We start from the raw sequence: 22,656 nt of genomic DNA on the forward strand, positions 1-22,656 counted from the left end.
TGGTACTGTATGTGAGAACCTAACTTGTCTGGTACTGTATGTGAGAACCTAACTTGTCTGGTACTGTATGTGAGAACCTAACTTGTCTGGTACTGTATGTGAGAACCTAACTTGTCTGGTACTGTATGTGAGAACCTAACTTGTCTGGTACTGTATGTGAGAACCTAACTTGTCTGGTACTGTATGTGAGAACCTAACTTGTCTGGTACTGTATGTGAGAACCTAACTTGTCTGGTACTGTATGTGAGAACCTAACTTGTCTGGTACTGTATGTGAGAACCTAACTTGTCTGGTACTGTATGTGAGAACCTAATTTGAATGTCAAGTCATATTTTCTCCGAATGCATTTCCTTTTTTATAATTCTCGGTATTAAGACTTCCCTACAGGGGTTGTCTAAAGAGGACATCTGAAATGACACTAATACACCATTGTATATTATATATAACAGTGTGTAAACTATTGTATGGAGGTGTATGCTGAGGAGCGATGCTTGTGTTTACATATTTTTGGACTGCAGGTTTTGAAAGATCTCTCCGATAGTGATTGTTTGTCAACCTTATCTGTCTGTAGGGACTCGTTGGTGTGCTTCCTTGTGCGAGAGCGTGGAATGGGGAGCAGAGGACGGGTGTGTGTAGACCTAAAAAAAAGGGAGAAAGGGAGAGTGAGAAGCCAATTCATTAGTTTGGAAATGTGGACAGGTAGTAAAACCATGTAAATGATCGAGAAAAGGGAGAGATGTGGTCTCATCAGAGAGGATGTTTGCAACATAGCAGATTGCAGTTGGACCACTGAACTGGTGCTCCGTAGTGTGAACAAGCTAACTGTCTGTGAGATTTCAGAGAGAGGGGGGGAAGAGCGGGAGAGTTACTGACACAGAAACAAAGCTGAGGGAGAAAGAGAGAAGCAAAGAGAAGCATTAGACAGTGGACTTTCTGTTCCTTTCACTAACAGCTGAGGTATGTCCTTCCTTTTGACCTTTTTGTTTTTACTGTGGACTGGGTTTGTACCTCAGGGAATGCAAGGTAGAAACCGACTGAAACGCAAGGTCAAAAAGTATAGAACGCTTTGAACCGTTTGAACTTGAAATCCTCTGTTCAGTCATTTGAGGAGACCCGAGAGTATAGATATAGATGTGAGACTGTGCAGTGGTAGTTCTTACCAGTGTAGTTCTGTAAACTACAGTCGTTACTCATATTGTGGTGTACGAGACTAAAACCAGACCGTGTAGTGTCATAAATAACTACCTGCACCTGAATGGTTGACTTAACAGAGTGTGTTTGAATCTGCACTATGTTGTAATTTAAACATGACAAACACAATAGCACACAGTAATTCCCTTTATGGCAATGCTTGGTGTCAGAAATATCTATCTGCATTTCTATGGCTGAAAAGCAGAAGTTTTGCGGTGGTAGTCTTTGAGACCAGGTTGTAGGACAGGGACTGTGGACATTATGTTGTTCTCAAGTTGCGAATGCCGTCTTTTCGTCATTGTCTTCGGAACAAGCTATGTACAGAACCACGCAGCAGAGCACTATTGCCTCTTAACGGGGAAAACCTTTTTAAAGCTGATAGTTTCAACCTTTTAAAACGACATGAATACCACCAACTGGTGCATGATGTATTTCACAATGAGCCACTGTTCCAGTTCGTCGGCTAGCTGGCTCAACACTCACCGTACAGTCTACTACAGACTAAAGGATTGGGTTACTCCCAGAATGCTATAATAGAACACAAATACCACTGACACAAAGGGGTGATAATAGAAATAGAATTAATAGAATACATTAATAGAATTCTGGCTCAACTCTCACAGTAAATTCTAATGCCTGAAGGATTGGAATACCCTTAGAATGCTATTATAATAGAACACCGACACCAATCTTTCTACACAAAGATGTGATATTTCTGTTTAGCTGCTTCTACATCTGCATTGCTTCCTGTTTGGGGTTTTAGGCTGGGTTTCTGTACAGCACTTTGAGATATTAGCTGATGTAAATACATTTGACATCATTGTCTCACCATTGTTTTCGTGGTAATAGAATAAAAGTAGCACTTGCCCCAAGGCATGTGGGTATTAATTTACTTGACTGTTGAAGTAAATTCTGAAGAAAGCCTACACGGGATTGTGCAACCGTTCAACGCTATTGTTTAATACCAATGGCACCACCCACACCGTATCACAGGCAAACATAACCTGTTCTGTGAGAGTTACACTAGCATTTTTTTCACATTTAATCATTTAGCAGGCACTCTTACCCAGAACAACTTACAGTAGTCTATTCCCATGGGACTTGAACCCACAACCCCAGTGTTGCAAGCACTGCTCTACCAACTGAGCCAATACGAAACTACTTGGCAGCACTCTTTGGTTGCTTCACAAATAGCACCTTATTCCCTATATAGTACACTACTTTTGACCAGAGTCCATAGGTGCCTGTTAAAAGTAGTGCACTACATAGGGAATAGGGTGCCATTTTGCAGGCAACATAAGTTAATAAGTGATATCACTGTAGGGAAAGAGCTGAACCGACTACACGCTAGGAAAAAATGACATCTAAAAGCACAGGTGCAAACAGCAGCTTAAAGTGAGGTAAGAGAGAGGTGTTTTCCCAGCTCCACTTCCTGTTTACCTGGATGTCCTCATGGGGTACTGAGTGTATCTACCTGGATATCCTCATGGGGTACTGAGTGTATCTACCTGGATATCCTCATGGGGTACTGAGTGTATCTACCTGGATATCCTCATGGGGTACTGAGTGTATCTACCTGTTTACCTGGATATCCTCATGGGGTACTGAGTGTATCTACCTGTTTACCTGGATATCCTCATGGGGTACTGAGTGTATCTACCTGGATATCCTAATGGGGTACTGAGTGTATCTACCTGTTTACCTGGATATCCTCATGGGGTACTGAGTGTATCTACCTGTTTACCTGATATCCTCATGGGGTACTGAGTGTATCTACCTGGATATCCTCATGGGGTATTGAGTGTATCTACCTGTTTACCTGGATATCCTCATGGGGTACTGAGTGTATCTACCTGTTTACCTGGATATCCTCATGGGGTACTGAGTGTATCTACCTGTTTACCTGGATATCCTCATGGGGTACTGAGTGTATCTACCTGTTTACCTGATATCCTCATGGGGTACTGAGTGTATCTACCTGGATGTCCTCATGGGGTACTGAGTGTATCTACCTGGATGTCCTGATGGGGTACTGAGTGTATCTACCTGGATAGCAGGGGTACTTCCTGTTTACCTGGATATCCTCATGGGGTACTGAGTGTATCTACCTGGATATCCTCATGGGGTACTGAGTGTATCTACCTGGATATCCTCATGGGGTACTGAGTGTATCTACCTGGATATCCTCATGGGGTACTGAGTGTATCTACCTGGATATCCTCATGGGGTACTGAGTGTATCTACCTGGATATCCTCATGGGGTACTGAGTGTATCTACCTGGATATCCTCATGGGGTACTGAGTGTATGTACCTGGATATCCTCATGGGGTACTGAGTGTATCTACCTGGATATCCTCATGGGGTACTGAGTGTATCTACCTGTTTACCTGGATATCCTCATGGGGTACTGAGTGTATCTACCTGTTTACCTGGATATCCTCATGGGGTAATGAGTGTATCTACCTGTTTAGCTGGATATCCTCATGGGGTACTGAGTGTATCTACCTGTTTACCTGGATATCCTCATGGGGTACTGAGTGTATCTACCTGTTTACCTGGATATCCTCATGGGGTAATGAGTGTATCTACCTGGATATCCTCATGGGGTACTGAGTGTATCTACCTGTTTACCTGGATATCCTCATGGGGTAATGAGTGTATCTACCTGTTTAGCTGGATATCCTCATGGGGTACTGAGTGTATCTACCTGGATATCCTCATGGGGTACTGAGTGTATCTACCTGGATATCCTCATGGGGTACTGAGTGTATCTACCTGGATATCCTCATGGGGTACTGAGTGTATCTACCTGGATATCCTCATGGGGTACTGAGTGTATCTACCTGGATATCCTCATGGGGTACTGAGTGTATCTACCTGGATATTACTGAGTGTATCTACCTGGATATCCTCATACTGAGTGTATCTACCTGGATATCCTAATGGGGTACTGAGTGTATCTACCTGTTTACCTGGATATCCTCATGGGGTACTGAGTGTATCTACCTGTTTACCTGGATATCCTCATGGGGTACTGAGTGTATCTACCTGGATATCCTCATGGGGTACTGAGTGTATCTACCTGTTTACCTGGATATCCTCATGGGGTACTGAGTGTATCTGTTTACCTGGATATCCTCATGGGGTACTGAGTGTATCTACCTGGATATCCTCACCTGGATATCTACCTGGATATCCTCATGGGGTACTGAGTGTATTCCTGGATATCCTCATGGGGTGTTTACCTGGATATCCTCATGGGGTACTGAGTGTATACCTGGATATCCTCATGGGGTAATGAGTGTATCTACCTGGATATCCTCATGGGGTACTGAGTGTATCTACCTGTTTACCTGGATATCCTCATGGGGTAATGAGTGTATCTACCTGTTTAGCTGGATATCCTCATGGGGTACTGAGTGTATCTACAGTACCTGGTATGATACACATAGAACACTTTTATTAAGTTACTTAATCTGTCCCTTCATATGTCAAGGTGATTTCAGAGCTTGAGGGTGTAATTTCCCTCCATTGTAAGTCTAGAGGTACAGGTATGTTCCTAACAGGCGTGTTCTCATAACTGTCTAACTGATGTAGGCTACTCATCCATGCATGTCCTTAAACTCCTCGGTAGAATTGACCCTTAGGCACACAGATGTAGGCTCGTTCCTCCACTACAACAGGGCATTGCATGCCAAGTTGCCAGTAGATGTGGTGACAGTGTTTTGTCATTTTGGAGGTCATAAAATGTTTTGTCAATATGTGTGTGTGTGTGTGTGTGTTAGATGGAGGAGTATAATGTGACAGTTGCTACAGGCACATCAGAGTATTCAGGGACCAATAACTACATATACATTACTCTGGTGGGAGAGAAAGGAGACAGCGAGAGAACAACACTGGATAACCCTGGACTGGACTTCTGTAGAGGAGCGGTGAGTATGGCAGCAGTGTGTGTGTGTGTGTGTGAATTCATGCTCCCAACCCTTCTGTCTCACTCAAAAGGATCAGTATAACATCTCCCGCTCCCTCGTTCTCTCCCCATCTCCCCCTCCCTCCCTCCCTCCCCATCTCCCGCTCCCACCCCCTCCCTCCCTCCCGCTCCCTCCCCATCTCCCACCCCCTCCCTCCCCTCCCTCCCCATCCCTCCCTCCCTCCCGCTCCCTCCCCATCTCCCACCCCCTCCCTCCCTCCCTCCCCATCTCCCCCCCCCCCCCTCCCCTCCCCATCTCCCGCTCCCTCCCCATCTCCCCCCCCTCCCTCCCGCTCCCTCCCCATCTCCCACCACCTCCCTCCCTCCCGCTCCCTCCCCATCTCCCACCCCCTCCCTCCCTCCCTTCTTCCCCATGTCCCGCTCCCTCCCTTCCTCCCCATCTCCTGCTCCCTCCCTTCCTCCCCATCTCCTGCTCCCTCCCTTCCTCCCCATCTCCTGCTCCCTCCCTTCCTCCCCATCTCCTGCTTCCTCCCCATCTCCTTCCCTCCCGCTCCCTCCCCTTCTCCCCATCTCCTGCTCCCTCCCTTCCTCCCCATCTCCCTTCCTCCCCATCTCCTTCCCTCCCTCCCGCTCCCTCCCCCATCTCCCCATCTCCTGCTCCCTCCCTCCCTTCTTCCCCATGTCCCGCTCCTCCCCATTCCTCCCCTCCCTCCCGCTCCCTCCCTTCCTCCCCATCTCCTGCTCCCTCCCTTCCTCCCCATCTCCTGCTCCCTCCCTTCCTCCCCATCTCCTGCTTCCTCCCCATCTCCTTCCCTCCCCTCCCTCCCTTCCTCCCCATCTCCTGCTCCCTCCCTTCCTCCCCATCTCCTGCCCTCCCCATCTCCTTCCCTCCCTCCCGCTCCCTCCCTCCCTCCCCATCTCCCGCTCCCTCCCCATCTCCCGCTCCCTCCCTCCCCTCCAGGTGGATGAATACAAGGTGTGTAGCCCGGGTCCTCTGGGTCGTGTCCTTTTGGTGCGTCTGGAGAAACAGAGGTACTGGGTAGAGGATAACTGGTTTTGTCTCTATGTCACCGTGGCGCCACCAGGTGGTGGTACAGCCCTCACCTTCCCCTGTTACCGCTGGCTCATAGGAGATGTCAAGGTGGAGCTACGAGAAGGCACAGGTAAATGGTAAAACAAAGAGGTTGCCCTTCAAGATAACGATCTCAAGTTTTGTGAAAAAGGTTAGGTTTTGGGGCGAGAAAGCTGATCCTAGATCTGTGTCCTAAATTGGGTGAAAACAAAGGATGAAGGTCAGATAGAGGTTAGAGAAGGATGTGAGTGAGTCATCTCTCTGTCTGTATCCTGTTTTCTTTCTCTCCCCTGCTCTCTCTCACTCCCTCCTTCAGCAATGAGACTCAGTGACGACACCTCTCCTCAGCTTTTGGCTCACAGAAAAGCAGAACTGCAGGAGAGACAGGCGGTATACAGGTCAGTTACATTACAGAAATGTTGTTAGAGACATATGCATCCATTTACAGTATGTGTACATGCACAGACATGAATACACACACTTTTACACACACACACACACACACACACACACACACACACACACACACACACACACACACACACACACACACACACACACACACACACACACACACACACACACACACACACACACACACACACACACACACACACACACACACACACACACACACACACACACACACGTCTCAATTCCAATCCCTCGAGAAACTGAGCCAAGTTCTTGCGGTTGTGTTTGTCTGTTTATCCAGATGGGTTGCATGGGCTCCTGGGATTCCCAAGTGTATTGATGCGAAGACCGAGGCAGACCTTCATCAGGATGTTCGCTTCGACAATGAGAAGAGGAGTGACTTTGAGAGCTCCTTACACTACGCGTGAGTCATACAGACCCCCCCCCCTCCCTTATGCCCTTCCCACATTGCCTAATATACAGTTGAAGTCAGAAGTATACATACACCTTAGCCAAATACATTTAAACTCAGTTTTTCACAATTCCTGACATTTAATATTTAATCCTAGTACAAATTCCCTGCTTTAGGTCAGTTAGGATCACCACTTTATTTTAAGGATGTGAAATGTCAGAATGATAGTAATGAGAATGATTTATTTCAGCTTTTAATTCTTTCACAACATTTCCAGTGGGTCAGACGTTTACATACAATCAATCATTGCCTTTAAATTGTTTAACTTGGGTCAAATGTTTCGGGTAGCCTTCCACAAGCTTTCTACAAGTGAATTTGAGCCCATTCCTCCTGACAGAGCTGGTGTAACTGAGTCAGGTTTGTAAGCCTCCTCGCTCGCACACACTTTTTCAGTTGTGCCCACACATTTTATATGGGACTGAGGTTAGGGCTTTGTGATGGCCACTCCAATACCTTGACTTTGTTGTCCTTAAGCCATTTTGCCACAACTTTGGAAGTATGCTTGGGGTCATTGTCATTGTCCATTTGGAAGACCCATTTTGACCAAGCTTTTAACTTCCTGACTGATGCCTTGAGATGTTGCTTCAATATATACACATGATTTTCCTACCTCATGTTGCCATCTATTTTTTTAAGTGCACCAGTCCCTCCTGCAGCAAAGCACCCCCACAACATGATGCTGCCACTGCCGTGCTTCATGGTTGGGATGGTGTTCTTCGGCTTGCAAGCCTCCCCCTTTTTCCTCCAAACATAACGATGGTCATTATGGCCAAACAGTTCTATTTTTGTTTCATCAGAACAGAGGGAATTTCTCGAAAAAGTATGATTTTTGTCCCCATGTGCAGTTGCAAACCGTAGTCTGGCTTTTTTATGCCGGTTTTGGAGCAGTGGCTTCTTCCTTGCTGAGATGCCTTTCAGGTTATGTCGATATAGGACTCGTTTTCCTGTGGATATAGATACTTTTGTACCCGTTTCCTCCAGCATCTTCACAAGGTCCTTTGCTGCTGTTCTGGGATTGATTTGCATTTTTCGCACCAAAGTACGTTCATCTCTAGGAGACAGAACGCGTCTCCTTCCTGAGCGGTAAGATGGCTGCATGGTCCCATGGTGTTTATTCCAATTCCAATTGACTCAGGCTAATTGACATCATTTATCAGAAGCTTCTAAAGCCATAACATCATTTTCTGTCATTTTCCAAGCTGTTTAAAGATACAGTCAACCTACTGTATGTAAACTTCTGACCCACTGGAATTGTGATACAGTGAATTATAAGTGAAATAATCTGTCTCTAAACAATTGCTGGAAAGATTACTTGTGTCATGCACAAAGTAGATGTCCTGACTGACTTACCAAAACTATAGTTTGTTAACAAGAAATTTGTGGAGTGGTTGAAAAACGAGTTTTAATGACTCCAACCTAAGTGTATGTAAACTTCCGACTTCAACTGTAGTAGCTTCCTTATTTTAAGAAAATGTGTTTGAAAATGTTTTTTCCTGTTGTCTCTCTTTCTTTTCTCCCTCCCTCCCTCCCTCCCTCCCTCCCTCCCTCCCTCCCTCCCTCCCTCCCTCCCTCCCTCCCTCCCCATCCCTCATTCCCTCCCCCATCCCTCCCTCCCTCCCTCCCCATCCCTCATTCCCTCCCCATCCCTCATTCCCTCCCCATCCCTCATTCCCTCCCTCCATTCCCTCCCCATCCCTCATTCCCTCCCCATCCCTCATTTCCCTCCATCCCTCATTCCCTCCCCATCCCTCATTCCCTCCCCATCCCTCATTCCCTCCCCATCCCTCATTCCCTCCCCATCCCTCATTCCCTCCCCATCCCTCATTCCCTCCCTCCCTCCCTCCCTCTCTCCCTCCCCATCCCTCATTCCCTCCCCATCCCTCATTCCCTCCCCATCCCTCATTCCCTCCCCATCCCTCATTCCCTCCCCCATCCCTCATTCCCTCCCTCCCTCATTCCCTCCCCATCCCTCCTCCCCATCCCTCATTCCCTCCCCATCCCTCATTCCCTCCCCATCCCTCATTCCCTCCCCCCTCTCTCAGTCTTCTAGAGCTGTCTTTGAAGAAGCTAGCCATCAGATTTGGGAAGTCATGGGACAATCTGGAAGACTTCAAACGATGCTTCTGGAAACTCAGGAGCCCCATATCTGGTAGAGTACAGTGGCACATAAATAGACTACAGAATAGAGCATTGTGGGTACTGTTGTACATAATGCTACAGGTACACAACATGGCCAAAGTATTCAACCCGCCCGCCCTTCAGACACACACTATTTAATGACTCCAAAACTGTCCGCCCTGCGGGATATAACCGCGGGGACTGGGGTTATGAGTCAATCGCTAGACTTTCAACGTGGCACCGTTATAGGATGCCACCTTTCCAACAAGTCGGTTAGTAAAATTTCTTCCCTGCTAGAGCTGCCCCATGTCAACTGTAAGTGCTGTTATTGTGAAGTGTACAGAAATGAGATTGCCGAGATCAGTGTGGAATAACTTGATTGGCCTGCACAAAGCCCTGACTTTAACCCCATTGAACACCTTTGGGATGAATTGGAATGCCGACTGCGAGCCAGGCTCGACCTCACTAATGCTCTTGTGGCTGAATGGAAGCAAGTCCCCGCAGAAATATTCCAACATCTAGTGGAAAGCCTTCCTAGAAGAGTGGAGGCTTTTACAGCAGCAAAGGGGGGGACCAACTCCATATTAATGCCCATGATTTTGGAGTGAAATGTTTGACATACTTTGGAATGAGATGTTCGACATACTTTGGAGTGAGAGTTCGACATACTTTGGAATGAGATGTTCGACATACTTTGGAGTGAGAGTTCGACATACTTTGGAATGAGATGTTCGACATACTTTGGAGTGAGAGTTCGACATACTTTGGAATGAGATGTTCGACATACTTTGGGAGTGAGAGTTCGACATACTTTTGGAGTGAGAGTTCGACATACTTTTGGAGTGAGAGTTCGACATACTTTTGGAGTGAGAGTTCGACATACTTTGGAGTGAGAGTTCGACATACTTTGGAATGAGATGTTCGACATACTTTGGAGTGAGATGTTCGTCATACTTTGGAGTGAGATGTTCGTCATACTTTGGAATGAGATGTTCGACATACTTTGGAATGAGATGTTCGACATACTTTGGAGTGAGATGTTCGACATACTTTGGAGTGAGATGTTCGACATACTTTGGAATGAGATGTTCGACATACTTTGGAGTGAGATGTTCGACATACTTTGGAGTGAGATGTTCGACATACTTTGGAGTGAGATGTTCGACATACTTTTGGGCATGTATTTTATTAGAGTTAGAGGTGCTAGTCGTCGTAGAGTATAGGCCAACACTTTTTTTATAGCTGTCTCTTCCTGTATTTTTGGGGAAGTGAGGCCTCTGAATATTGCAACACCAGTGTGTGTAACTCAGTCAGTATATAGCATTTTCAATATTTGATTAAACAAGAGAAACCCTGTTTCTCCTTCAATATATAGTCAATTTATTAATATTCTGACACTACAGATCACTATTTTGTTGCTTACAATTTTTTCTGCACAGCTGTAATTGCAAACTTGAAGGTTTTAAAAGGCATCTAAAGTTTGGTCTATTCCACTTTAACATGTCAGACTTGATTTGCCCTAATGAAAAATGTATCAACCCTTACAAAAAATGTCCATGAATTATAATCCACATAATCATTCACATTTCCTGTTGCTGCAGGATAATGTTCCTGCTGTTGCAAACTGGTCAAACTAAGATCTTAAATCTGTACGGAATAATCCTTCTCTGTCTTCACCCTGTCAGTCCTATTATATATTTGTGTAGATTGTTTATTAAGAATTGTTTATTCAGACAGTACTTTTTTATTTTGTGATTGATAAATTGATTCTCCCTATGATTCCAGAATACTGTATGGAGCACTGGAAGGAAGACTCGTTCTTCGGGTACCAGTGTCTGAACGGTTCAAACCCCAGAATGATCCAGCGCTGCAAGAAGCTTCCGGGAAACTTCCCCGTCTCTGGAGACATGGTGCAGGGGTCGCTGGCCCCAAGAACCACCCTTGAGAAGGAACTCAAGGTGGGGCCCCTCTGTCTCTCTGTCTGCATTCCAAATGCCACCCTATACTAACCCTAATGCTAGCTTCATGTCCATATCCTGGATCAACCCTAACTCCACCCTCCACCCTAACTCCACCCTCCACCCTAACTCCACCCTCCACCCTAACTCCACCCTCCACCCTAACTCCACCCTCCACCCTAACTCCACCCTCAACCCTAACTCCACCCTCAACCCTAACTCCACCCTCAACCCAAACCCTAACTCCACCCTCCACCCTAACTCTAAACCCTCAACCCAAAAACTCCACCCTCAACCCTAACTCCACCCTCAACCCTAACTCCACCCCTCAACCCTAACTCCACCCCCTCCACTCCCCTCAACCCTAACTCCACCCTCAAACCCTAACTCCACCCTCAACCCTAACTCCACCCTCAACCCTAACTCCACCCTCAACCCTAACTCCACCCTCAACCCTAACTCCACCCTCAACCCAAACCCTAACTCCACCCTCAACCCTAACTCCACCCTCAACCCTAACTCCACCCTCAACCCAAACCCTAACTCCACCTCAACTCTAACCAAGAGAGGAAGAAGTTCAAAGAATGTATTTATTTGCTCAATTTGGTTTTGTCCTTTTTATATTAAATATTGTAATATATCAAGCACTTATCTTTGGAGCACTTCCCTTCATCTCTTGGGGGGATATCCAATGATGTATTTATTTAATGATTTATTTAATTGATCCAGTTGGCATGTTTATGATTTTATTATATAACATTTGTTTTAAAATGTAACTTGTTTTACACTTTATCAATAATTGTCTTCCTCCTGTTGCTGAACTGTCATGAGTGACCCCTCTGAGCGTTCGGTCTATCATGTTCTCTCACCCTCAGTCTGATGTACAATATAAAAACAGGCCCGTAAAACCCAAGGCTTGATACCAGCAAAAACAGAAACCCTCTTAGACCTAACCCTAGTCTCAACCCTAACCTTAGCCTCAACCCTAACCCTAGCCTCAACCCTAACCCTAGCCTCAACCCTAACCCTAGCCTCAACCCTAACCCAAGCCTCAACCCTAACCCTAGCCTCAACCCTAACCCTAGCCTCAACCCTAACCCTAGCCTCAGTCTCAACCCGAACCCTAGTCTCAACCCGAACCCTAGTCTCAACCCTAACCCTAGTCTCAACCCCAACCCTAGTCTCAACCCCAACCCTAGTCTCAACCCCAACCCTAGTCTCAACCCCAACCCTAGTCTCAACCCCAACCCTAGTCTCAACCCCAACCCTAGTCTCAACCCCAACCCTAGTCTCAACCCCAACCCTAGTCTCAACCCCAACCCTAGTCTCAACCCCAACCCTAGTCTCAACCCCAACCCTAGTCTCAACCCCAACCCTAGTCTCAACCCCAACCCTAGTCTCAACCCCAACCCTAGTCTCAACCCCAACCCTAGTCTCAACCCCAACCCTAGTCTCAACCCCAACCCTAGTCTCAACCCCAACCCTAGTCTCAACCCCAACCCTAGTCTCAACCCCAACCCTAGTCTCAACCCCAACCCTAGTCTCAACCCCAACCCTAGTCTCAACCCCAACCCTAGTCTCAACCCCAACCCTAGTCTCAACCCTAACCCTAGTCTCAACCCCAACCCTAGTCTCAACCCCAACCCTAGTCTCAACCCCAACCCTAGTCTCAACCCCAACCCTAGTCTCAACTCTAACCCTAGCCTCAACCCTAACCCTAGCCTCAACCTAATCCTCAACCCTAACCCTAGCCTCAACCTTAACCCTAGTCTCAACCTAATCCTCAACCCTAACCCTAGTCTCAACCTAATCCTCAACCCTAACCCTAGTCTCAACCCTAACCCTCAACCTTAACCCTAGTCTCAACCCTAACCCTAGTCTCAACCCCAACCCTAGTCTCAACCCTAACCCTAGTCTCAACCCCAACCCTAGTCTCAACCCTAACCTAGTCTCAACCCCAACCCTAGTCTCAACCCCAACCCTAGTCTCAACCCCAACCCTAGTCTCAACCCTAACCCTAGCCTCAAGCCTGACCCTAGTCTCAACTGTAACCCTAACCCTATTCTCAACCCTAACCCTATTCTCAACCCTAACCCTAGTCTCAACCCCAACCTAGTCTCAACCCCAACCTAGTCTCAACCCCAACCCTAGTCTCAACCCTAACCTAGTCTCAACCCTAACCTAGTCTCAACCCTAACCTAGTCTCAACCCCAACCCTAGTCTCAACCCGAACCCTAGTCTCAACCCTAACCCTAGTCTCAACCCTAACCCTAGTCTCAACCCCAACCCTAGTCTCAACCCCAACCCTAGTCTCAACCCGAACCCTAGTCTCAACCCGAACCCTAGCCTCAACCCTAACCCTAGCCTCAACCTTAACCCTAGTCTCAACCTAATCCTCAACCCTAACCCTAGTCTCAACCCTAACCCTCAACCCTAACACTAGTCTCAACCCCAACCCTAGTCTCAACCCCAACCCTAGTCTCAACCCCAACCCTAGTCTCAACCCCAACCCTAGTCTCAACCCCAACCCTAGTCTCAACCCTAACCCTAGCCTCAAGCCTGACCCTAGTCTCAACCGTAACCCTAACCCTATTCTCAACCCTAACCCTATTCTCAACCCTAACCCTATTCTCAACCCGAACCCTAGTCTCAACCCTAACCCTAGTCTCAACCCTAACCCTAGTCTCAACCCTAAGCCTAGTCTCAACCCTAAGCCTAGTCTCAACCCCAACCCTAGTCTCAACCCCAACCCTAGTCTCAACCCCAACCCTAGTCTCAACCCCAACCCTAGTCTCAACCCTAACCTAGTCTCAACCCTAACCTAGTCTCAACCCTAACCTAGTCTCAACCCTAATCTAGTCTCAACCCTAACCTAGTCTCAACCCTAACCCTAGTCTCAACCCTAGTCTCAACCTTAACCCTAGTCTCAACCCCAACCCTAGTCTCAACCCTAACCTAGTCTCAACCCTAACCCTAGTCTCAACCCTAACCCTAGTCTCAACCCTAACCTAGTCTCAACCCTAACCTAGTCTCAACTCTAACCTAGTCTCAACCCCAACCCTAGTCTAAACCCTAACCCTAGTCTCAACCCTAACCCTAGTCTCAACCCTAACCCTAGTCTCAACCCCAACCCTAGTCTCAACCCCAACCCTAGTCTCAACCCTAACCCTAGTCTCAACCCTAACCTAGTCTCAACCCTAACCTAGTCTCAACCCGAACCTAGTCTCAACCCGAACCCTAGCCTCAACCCTAACCCTAGTCTCAACCCCAACCCTAGTCTCAACCCCAACCCTAGTCTCAACCCCAACCCTAGTCTCAACCCCAACCCTAGTCTCAACCCCAACCCTAGTCTCAACCCCAACCCTAGTCTCAACCCCAACCCTAGTCTCAACCCCAACCCTAGTCTCAACCCCAACCCTAGTCTCAACCCCAACCCTAGTCTCAACCCCAACCCTAGTCTCAACCCCAACCCTAGTCTCAACCCCAACCCTAGTCTCAACCCTAACCCTAGTCTCAACCCTAACCCTAGTCTCAACCCCGACCCTAGTCTCAACCCCAACCCTAGTCTCAACCCTAACCTCAACCGTCTCTACATATGTTCATGCTCTCTCTAGGCGGGTAACATCTACTTGGTAGACTATGCCATCATGGATGGTGTTCCTACCAATGTAATCAGAGGGAAACCACAGTACATCGCTGCTCCTCTCTGTCTGCTGTATGAACACCCAGACCAGGGACTCATACCCATCGCCATACAGGTAGGGCTGGACACACACACACACACACACACACACACACACACACACACACACACACACACACACACACACACACACACACACACACACACACACACACACACACACACACACACACACACACACACACACACACACACACACACACACACACACACACACACACACACACACACTATCCTAATATTGAGTTGCACTCCCTTTTTCCCTCAGAACAGCCTCAATCTCAACAAGGTTAGTAAAGCCATAAACATACACGTTATCCCCCCTCTTCTCCAGCTAGGGCAGACTCCTGGCTTGGACACGCCCATCTTCCTGCCTAAAAACCCGCCCCTGGCCTGGCTATTGGCCAAGATCTGGGTCCGTCACTCAGAGTTCCAGGTGTTCCAGCTCCTGTCCCACCTGTTGAGAACTCACCTGGTGGTGGAGGTGTTCTGTGTGTCAACACTACGACAGCTACCTGCTGTCCATCCAGTATATAAGGTAGGGTGGGGGGAGGGGAGTGGGGGGTGGGGTACTGTGGCTAACCCCTCTCTCTGTCTCTACTGTAGCTCCTGGCTCCTCACCTGGTGGTGTGTGCTGTGGCTAACCCCTCTCTCTGTCTCTACTGTAGCTCCTGGCTCCTCACCTGGTGGTGTGTGCTGTGGCTAACCCCTCTCTCTGTCTCTACTGTAGCTTCTGTCTCCTCACCTGGTGGTGTGTGCTGTGGCTAACCCCTCTCTTTCTCTGTCTCTACTGTAGCTCCTGTCTCCTCACCTGGTGGTGGTGTGGTGTGTGCTGTGGCTAACCCCTCTCTCTGTCTCTACTGTAGCTCCTGTCTCCTCACCTGGTGGTGGTGTGGTGTGTGCTGTGGCTAACCCCTCTCTCTGTCTCTACTGTAGCTCCTGTCTCCTCACCTGGTGGTGGTGTGGTGTGTGCTGTGGCTAACCCCTCTCTCTGTCTCTACTGTAGCTCCTGGCTCCTCACCTGGTGGTGGTGTGGTGTGTGCTGTGGCTAACCCCTCTCTCTGTCTCTACTGTAGCTCCTGTCTCCTCACCTGGTGGTGTGTGCTGTGGCTAACCCCTCTCTCTGTCTCTACTGTAGCTCCTGTCTCCTCACCTGGTGGTGTATGCTGTGGCTAACCCCTCTCTCTGTCTCTACTGTAGCTCCTGGCTCCTCACCTGGTGGTGTGTGTATGCTGTGGCTAACCCCTCTCTCTGTCTCTACTGTAGCTCCTGGCTCCTCACCTGGTGGTGTGTGCTGTGGCTAACCCCTCTCTCTGTCTTTACTGTAGCTCCTGGCTCCTCACCTGGTGGTGGTGTGGTGTGTGCTGTGGCTAACCCCTCTCTCTGTCTCTACTGTAGCTCCTGGCTCCTCACCTGGTGGTGTGTGCTGTGGCTAACCCCTCTCTCTGTCTCTACTGTAGCTCCTGGCTCCTCACCTGGTGGTGTGTGCTGTGACTAACCCCTCTCTCTGTCTCTACTGTAGCTCCTGGCTCCTCACCTGGTGGTGTGTGCTGTGGCTAACCCCTCTCTCTGTCTCTACTGTAGCTCCTGTCTCCTCACCTGGTGGTGTGTGCTGTGGCTAACCCCTCTCTCTGTCTCTACTGTAGCTCCTGGCTCCTCACCTGGTGGTGGTGTGGTGTGTGCTGTGGCTAACCCCTCTCTCTGTCTCTACTGTAGCTCCTGTCTCCTCACCTGGTGGTGTGTGCTGTGGCTAACCCCTCTCTCTGTCTCTACTGTAGCTCCTGTCTCCTCACCTGGTGGTGTGTGCTGTGGCTAACCCCTCTCTCTGTCTCTACTGTAGCTCCTGTCTCCTCACCTGGTGGTGTGTGCTGTGGCTAACCCCTCTCTCTGTCTCTACTGTAGCTCCTGTCTCCTCACCTGGTGGTGGTGTGGTGTGTGCTGTGGCTAACCCCTCTCTCTGTCTCTACTGTAGCTCCTGTCTCCTCACCTGGTGGTGTGTGCTGTGGCTAACCCCTCTCTTTCTCTGTCTCTACTGTAGCTCCTGTCTCCTCACCTGGTGGTGGTGTGGTGTGTGCTGTGGCTAACCCCTCTCTCTGTCTCTACTGTAGCTCCTGGCTCCTCACCTGGTGGTGGTGTGGTGTGTGCTGTGGCTAACCCCTCTCTCTGTCTCTACTGTAGCTCCTGTCTCCTCACCTGGTGATGTGTGCTGTGGCTAACCCCTCTCTCTGTCTCTACTGTAGCTCCTGTCTCCTCACCTGGTGGTGTGTGCTGTGGCTAACCCCTCTCTCTGTCTCTACTGTAGCTTCTGTCTCCTCACCTGGTGGTGTGTGCTGTGGCTAACCCCTCTCTTTCTCTGTCTCTACTGTAGCTCCTGTCTCCTCACCTGGTGGTGGTGTGGTGTGTGCTGTGGCTAACCCCTCTCTCTGTCTCTACTGTAGCTCCTGTCTCCTCACCTGGTGGTGGTGTGGTGTGTGCTGTGGCTAACCCCTCTCTCTGTCTCTACTGTAGCTCCTGGCTCCTCACCTGGTGGTGTGTGCTGTGGCTAACCCCTCTCTCTGTCTCTACTGTAGCTCCTGGCTCCTCACCTGGTGGTGGTGTGATGTGTGCTGTGGCTAACCCCTCTCTCTGTCTCTACTGTAGCTCCTGGCTCCTCACCTGGTGGTGTGTGCTGTGGCTAACCCCTCTCTCTGTCTCTACTGTAGCTCCTGGCTCCTCACCTGGTGGTGTGTGCTGTGGCTAACCCCTCTCTCTGTCTCTACTGTAGCTCCTGGCTCCTCACTTGGTGGTGGTGTGGTGTGGCTAACCCCTCTCTCTGTCTCTACTGTAGCTCCTGGCTCCTCACCTGGTGGTGTGTGCTGTGGCTAACCCCTCTCTCTGTCTCTACTGTAGCTCCTGTCTCCTCACCTGGTGGTGTGTGCTGTGGCTAACCCCTCTCTCTGTCTCTACTGTAGCTCCTGTCTCCTCACCTGGTGGTGTGTGCTGTGGCTAACCCCTCTCTCTGTCTCTACTGTAGCTCCTGTCTCCTCACCTGGTGGTGTGTGCTGTGGCTAACCCCTCTCTCTGTCTCTACTGTAGCTCCTGTCTCCTCACCTGGTGGTGTGTGCTGTGGCTAACCCCTCTCTCTGTCTCTACTGTAGCTCCTGTCTCCTCACCTGGTGGTGTGTGCTGTGGCTAACCCCTCTCTGTCTCTACTGTAGCTCCTGGCTCCTCACCTGGTGGTGTGTGCTGTGGCTAACCCCTCTCTCTGTCTCTACTGTAGCTCCTGGCTCCTCACCTACGCTATACTCTGGAGATTAACTGCAGGGGGCGCACTCAGCTCCTCTCAGCCGACGGCATCTTCAAAAGGGTATGTCAGTCTTACCGTTCTATTCCTTGTTTACATTTTAGCAGACACTTACAGTAGAGTGCAGCCCCCCCCCCTCATGGGAATTGAATCTGCAACCCCTGTGCCACACAGGACCCCAGTATCTTGAGGGCTCAACTGACCCTATATTGTTGTATTGAGGCAGCTTCAGAAACATGTTTTTTTAAAACATAGAATAGTTTTGAAATAGACAAGAGTATAATTGATGATGAAATACTGTCCCTCCAGGTGGTGTCTACAGGAGGAGAGGGGCTTCTGATCCTAGCCCAGAATGAGTACAAAGTCCTGACCTACCGCTCTCTGCAGCCCTACCAGGACTTCCAGCAGCGCGGAGCCACCAACCTCAGAAACTACTTCTACAGGGAATACAGCCTGATGCTGTGGGACGCCATACACAGGTACAATATCCATCACCACTCCTTTATGACCACAGAAATATTGTTTATAAGGTTGTCGGAAGAAAGCAGGGAGAGGATCTGGTCTTCAGGCCTGAAATATGGATATGTTGAAATGCACATTGGGAAAATAAGCTATTTCACCCCCCCCCCTCTCTCTCTTTCTCCTTCCCCAGTTTTGTCTCAGGGATGGTGTCACTTTACTACCATTATGACAGTGATGTAGTGGAGGACACTGAGCTGCAGGCCTGGATAAAGGACATCGCTGAGGAGGGCTTTGTTGATGTGCCCAGATTTGGTCAGTCATCCACCACTACCCCCACCTCCTCAAACTCAGGACTGGATTCAATCCGTAAGCGTGGAAGATCTGCATGGCAGAGCGGTTGACATTTAAAGGCGACGTTATCGTGTTCGTGGAATTGCATTCTCAGAAAATGCCGCATATGTCTGCTGAATCCAAAATTACCTTTAAATGTCAACCGCGCTGCAACACAGATCTTCAGCGCTACGGATGGACCCTTAGTTGATAATGATGATTTCTTACTGGGTAATATTGACTGATGTGTGTGATGTGTCCTTCCTCTCAGGTCTGGCCAGGGAACTACACAACAAGACAGAACTGATCACACTGCTGAGTGTCGCTATCTTCACAAGCTCAGCACAGCATGCAGCCACCAACAATGGACAGGTACAGTACACACACACAGTCTTGTACAGCTAACCTTGTGGGAGCACACAATTCAGTCCCATTCCAAATCCTATTTTCCATAACCATTTATCCTAAGCTCAGCGTTTTGTTTGTTGACCATTCTTGTGGAGAAAAAAACACACACCTACACACCTATTAAGTTACTCAACTCACTCTAACATAGTTTGACTGGTGTGCGTGGGTACCCAACACCCCGTGCACAATGCGCCACCCTCCCCCGACGGATAAGGACGCTGTTACCATGGAGATGATCATGGACACCCTCCCAGACGTCAGCCAAACATGTTTGGAGATGGCGATCACATGGCACCTGGGTCGGCCACAACCGGACGCAGTAAGTTCAAACAACAACAGTGGGTCACATTTATAGTATGAAATGGGATGAAACTAGAATGCAACCTCTTTTTCCCACCTTTGGTTATAAACATAGATGGGTAAACTCTGATCACAAGGCACGGTGAAAAAAGCAACACTCCCTGTACTTCAATCATAAAATAAAACCAGAGATTCATATAGCTAAATGTAAATATTTCAAGCTAGGATTCTTCACTTCTCCATTTTGAATTTTCTCTCTAGTCTCGGGAATTCCCAGACGTCTGCAGATAGACTATTTCCTCTCCACTCTCTTTTCATGCATTTTAGTTCCCCCACCCTCCAGGTCCCATTGGGTCAGGACCAGTATAGAGCCTTAATCTTCCTCCTTTCGCCCATTTTTCTCATTGGGTCAGTACCAGGAGCAGTACTTTACTGAGACCCAAGCACATACTAACCATACACACCCTCCTTCTCCCCTTCTTTCTCCCTCCTTCCTTCAGATTCCATTGGGTCAGTACCGGGAGCAGTACTTTACTGAGACCCAAGCACATACTAACCATACACACCCTCCTTCTCTCTTCTTTCTCCCTCCTTCCTTCAGATTCCATTGGGTCAGTACCGGGAGCAGTACTTTACTGAGACCCAAGCACATACTAACCATACACACCCTCCTTCTCCCCTTCTCTCTTCTTTCTCCCTCCTTCCTTCAGATTCCATTGGGTCAGTACCAGGAGCAGTACTTTACTGAGATTCAAGCACATACTAACCATACACACCCTCCTTCTCCCCTTCTCTCTTCCTTCTCCCCTTCTTTCTCCCTCCTTCCTTCAGATTCCATTGGGTCAGTACCGGGAGCAGTACTTTACTGAGACCCAAGCACATACTAACCATACACACCCTCCTTCTCTCTTCTTTCTCCCTCCTTCCTTCAGATTCCATTGGGTCAGTACCGGGAGCAGTACTTTACTGAGACCCAAGCACATACTAACCATACACACCCCCCTTCTCTCTTCTTTCTCCCTCCTTCCTTCAGATTCCATTGGGTCAGTACCAGGAGCAGTACTTTACTGAGATTCAAGCACATACTAACCATACACACCCTCCTTCTCCCCTTCTCTCTTCCTTCTCCCCTTCTTTCTCCCTCCTTCCTTCAGATTCCATTGGGTCAGTACCGGGAGCAGTACTTTACTGAGACCCAAGCACATACTAACCATACACACCCTCCTTCTCCCCTTCTCTCTTCTTTCTCCCTCCTTCCTTCAGATTCCATTGGGTCAGTACCGGGAGCAGTACTTTACTGAGACCCAAGCACATACTAACCATACACACCCTCCTTCTCCCCTTCTCTCTTCTTTCTCCCTCCTTCCTTCAGATTCCATTGGGTCAGTACCAGGAGCAGTACTTTACTGAGATTCAAGCACATACTAACCATACACACCCTCCTTCTCCCCTTCTCTCTTCCTTCTCCCCTTCTTTCTCCCTCCTTCCTTCAGATTCCATTGGGTCAGTACCGGGAGCAGTACTTCACAGAGTCCCAGGCCCAGGAGGTGATTGACAAGTTCAGACAGGAACTGAAGGAGATAGAGGAACACATCCTGACCCAGAACGAGGGACTAGAGTTGCCCTATCTTTTCCTCCTGCCCAGCCGCATCGAGAACAGCATCACTATATAATATACTGAACAGAAATATAAACGCAACAAAAGTAAAAAAAGATTTTACTGAGTTACAGTTCATATAAGGAAATCAGTCAATTGAAATAAACTCATTAGGCCCTAATCTATGGATTTCACAAGACTGGGAATACAGATATGCATCTGGACACACAAAAAAAATGAAATAGGGGTTGTGGATCAGGAAACCAATGAGTATCTGGTGTGACCACCATTTGCCTCATGCAGCGCAACACGTCTCCTTCGCATAAAATTGATCACGGTGTTGATTGCGGCCTGTGGAATGTTGTCCCACTCCTCTTCAATGGATGTGCGAAGTTGCTGGATATTGGCAGGAACTGAAACACGATGTCATACACGTCGATCCAGAGCATCCCACACATGCTCAACGAGTGACATGTCTGGTGAGTATGCAGGCCATGGAAGAAGTGTGCCATTTTCAGCTTCCAGGAATTGTGTGTAGATCCTTGCCACATGGGGCCGTGAATGGCACGACAATGGGCCTCAGGAACTCGTCACGGTATCTCTGTGCATTAAAATTGCCATAGATAAAATGCAATTGTGTTGGCTGTTCGTAGCTTCTGCCTGCCCATGCCATAACCTGTTGACATCAGTAAACTGCTTGCGCACAATGTCATACATGTGGTCGGCGGTTGTGAGGCCGGTTGGACGTCCTGCCAAAATCTCCAAAACGACATTGGAGCCGGCTTATGGTAGAGAAATTAACATTCAATTCTCTGGCAACAACTCTGGTGGACATTCCTGCAGTCAGCATGCCAATTTCACACTCCCTCAAAACTTGAGAGATTTGTGTTGTGTGACAACTGAACATTTTAGTGGCCTTTTATTGTCCCCAGCACAAGGTAATGATCATGCGGTTTAATCAGCTTCTTGATATGCCAAACCTGTCAGGTAGATTAATTATCTTGGCAAAGGAAAAATACCCACAAACAGGTATGTAAACATTTTTTTTCCGTGATCTTTTATTTCAGCTCATGAAAAATAGGACCAACACTAGTTGCGTTTATATTTTTTTGTTCAATGTAATAACAGAACCAAAAGCTTACCTTGACTAGGGAAGAGTTCCCAATGTTGAGTAGGCTAAACAAGCTAACTGCATTCACTGTTCAACTAAACTACTAGCTAGCTGTAGTTTATGCTTTCAGCACGAGATTAACTCTCTGGTCCATTGATTGGGTGGACAACATGTCAGTTCATGCTGCAAGAACTCTGATAGTAATAATAAACTTCCGGAGGATGTCCTCCAACCTGTGTAAATCTATGGAAGGTGGTGAGAACCACAATTCTGCTAGGTTTTGTATTGAAGTCAATTTACCCAGA

General features: G+C 48.2%; 1 protein-coding gene across 3 annotated transcripts; it reads left to right on the forward strand.

Annotated features, from left to right (window-relative positions):
• The first annotated feature begins 566 nt into the window (after positions 1-566).
• Positions 567-22,136, forward strand: LOC124008639 (polyunsaturated fatty acid 5-lipoxygenase-like). Of its 3 annotated transcripts, none has more exons than XM_046320111.1 (15): positions 567-957; positions 4,978-5,124; positions 6,085-6,286; positions 6,512-6,593; positions 6,911-7,033; positions 9,124-9,230; positions 10,985-11,157; positions 14,772-14,915; positions 15,129-15,398; positions 18,120-18,206; positions 18,453-18,622; positions 18,796-18,917; positions 19,207-19,307; positions 19,492-19,662; positions 21,137-22,136. In XM_046320111.1, the coding sequence occupies exons 2-15, from the start codon at positions 4,978-4,980 to the stop codon at positions 21,314-21,316; spliced, it is 2,079 nt and encodes a 692-aa protein (XP_046176067.1). In that variant the 5' UTR covers positions 567-957; the 3' UTR covers positions 21,317-22,136. The 3 variants fall into 3 exon arrangements, with proteins under 3 accessions (XP_046176067.1, XP_046176068.1, XP_046176069.1); XM_046320112.1 differs by having other exon boundaries at positions 575-957; positions 15,195-15,398; XM_046320113.1 differs by lacking the exon at positions 567-957 and having other exon boundaries at positions 5,008-5,124; positions 6,085-6,099; positions 6,209-6,286.
• The last annotated feature ends 520 nt before the right edge of the window (positions 22,137-22,656 follow it).

The sequence above is a fragment of the Oncorhynchus gorbuscha genome, linkage group LG21, assembly GCF_021184085.1.
Source record: "Oncorhynchus gorbuscha isolate QuinsamMale2020 ecotype Even-year linkage group LG21, OgorEven_v1.0, whole genome shotgun sequence".
Lineage (NCBI taxonomy): Eukaryota > Metazoa > Chordata > Actinopteri > Salmoniformes > Salmonidae > Oncorhynchus > Oncorhynchus gorbuscha.

Excerpts from the sequence above, each read along its gene's own strand:
- LOC124008639 (XM_046320111.1), top strand. The coding sequence starts at position 4,978 with ATGGAGGAGTATAATGTGACAGTTGCTACAGGCACATCAGAGTATTCA. Across the intron at positions 11,158-14,771 it reads CCCTTGAGAAGGAACTCAAG|GCGGGTAACATCTACTTGGT; the intron begins GTGGGGCCCCTC and ends TGCTCTCTCTAG. Across the intron at positions 15,399-18,119 it reads CTGTCCATCCAGTATATAAG|CTCCTGGCTCCTCACCTACG; the intron begins GTAGGGTGGGGG and ends TCTCTACTGTAG.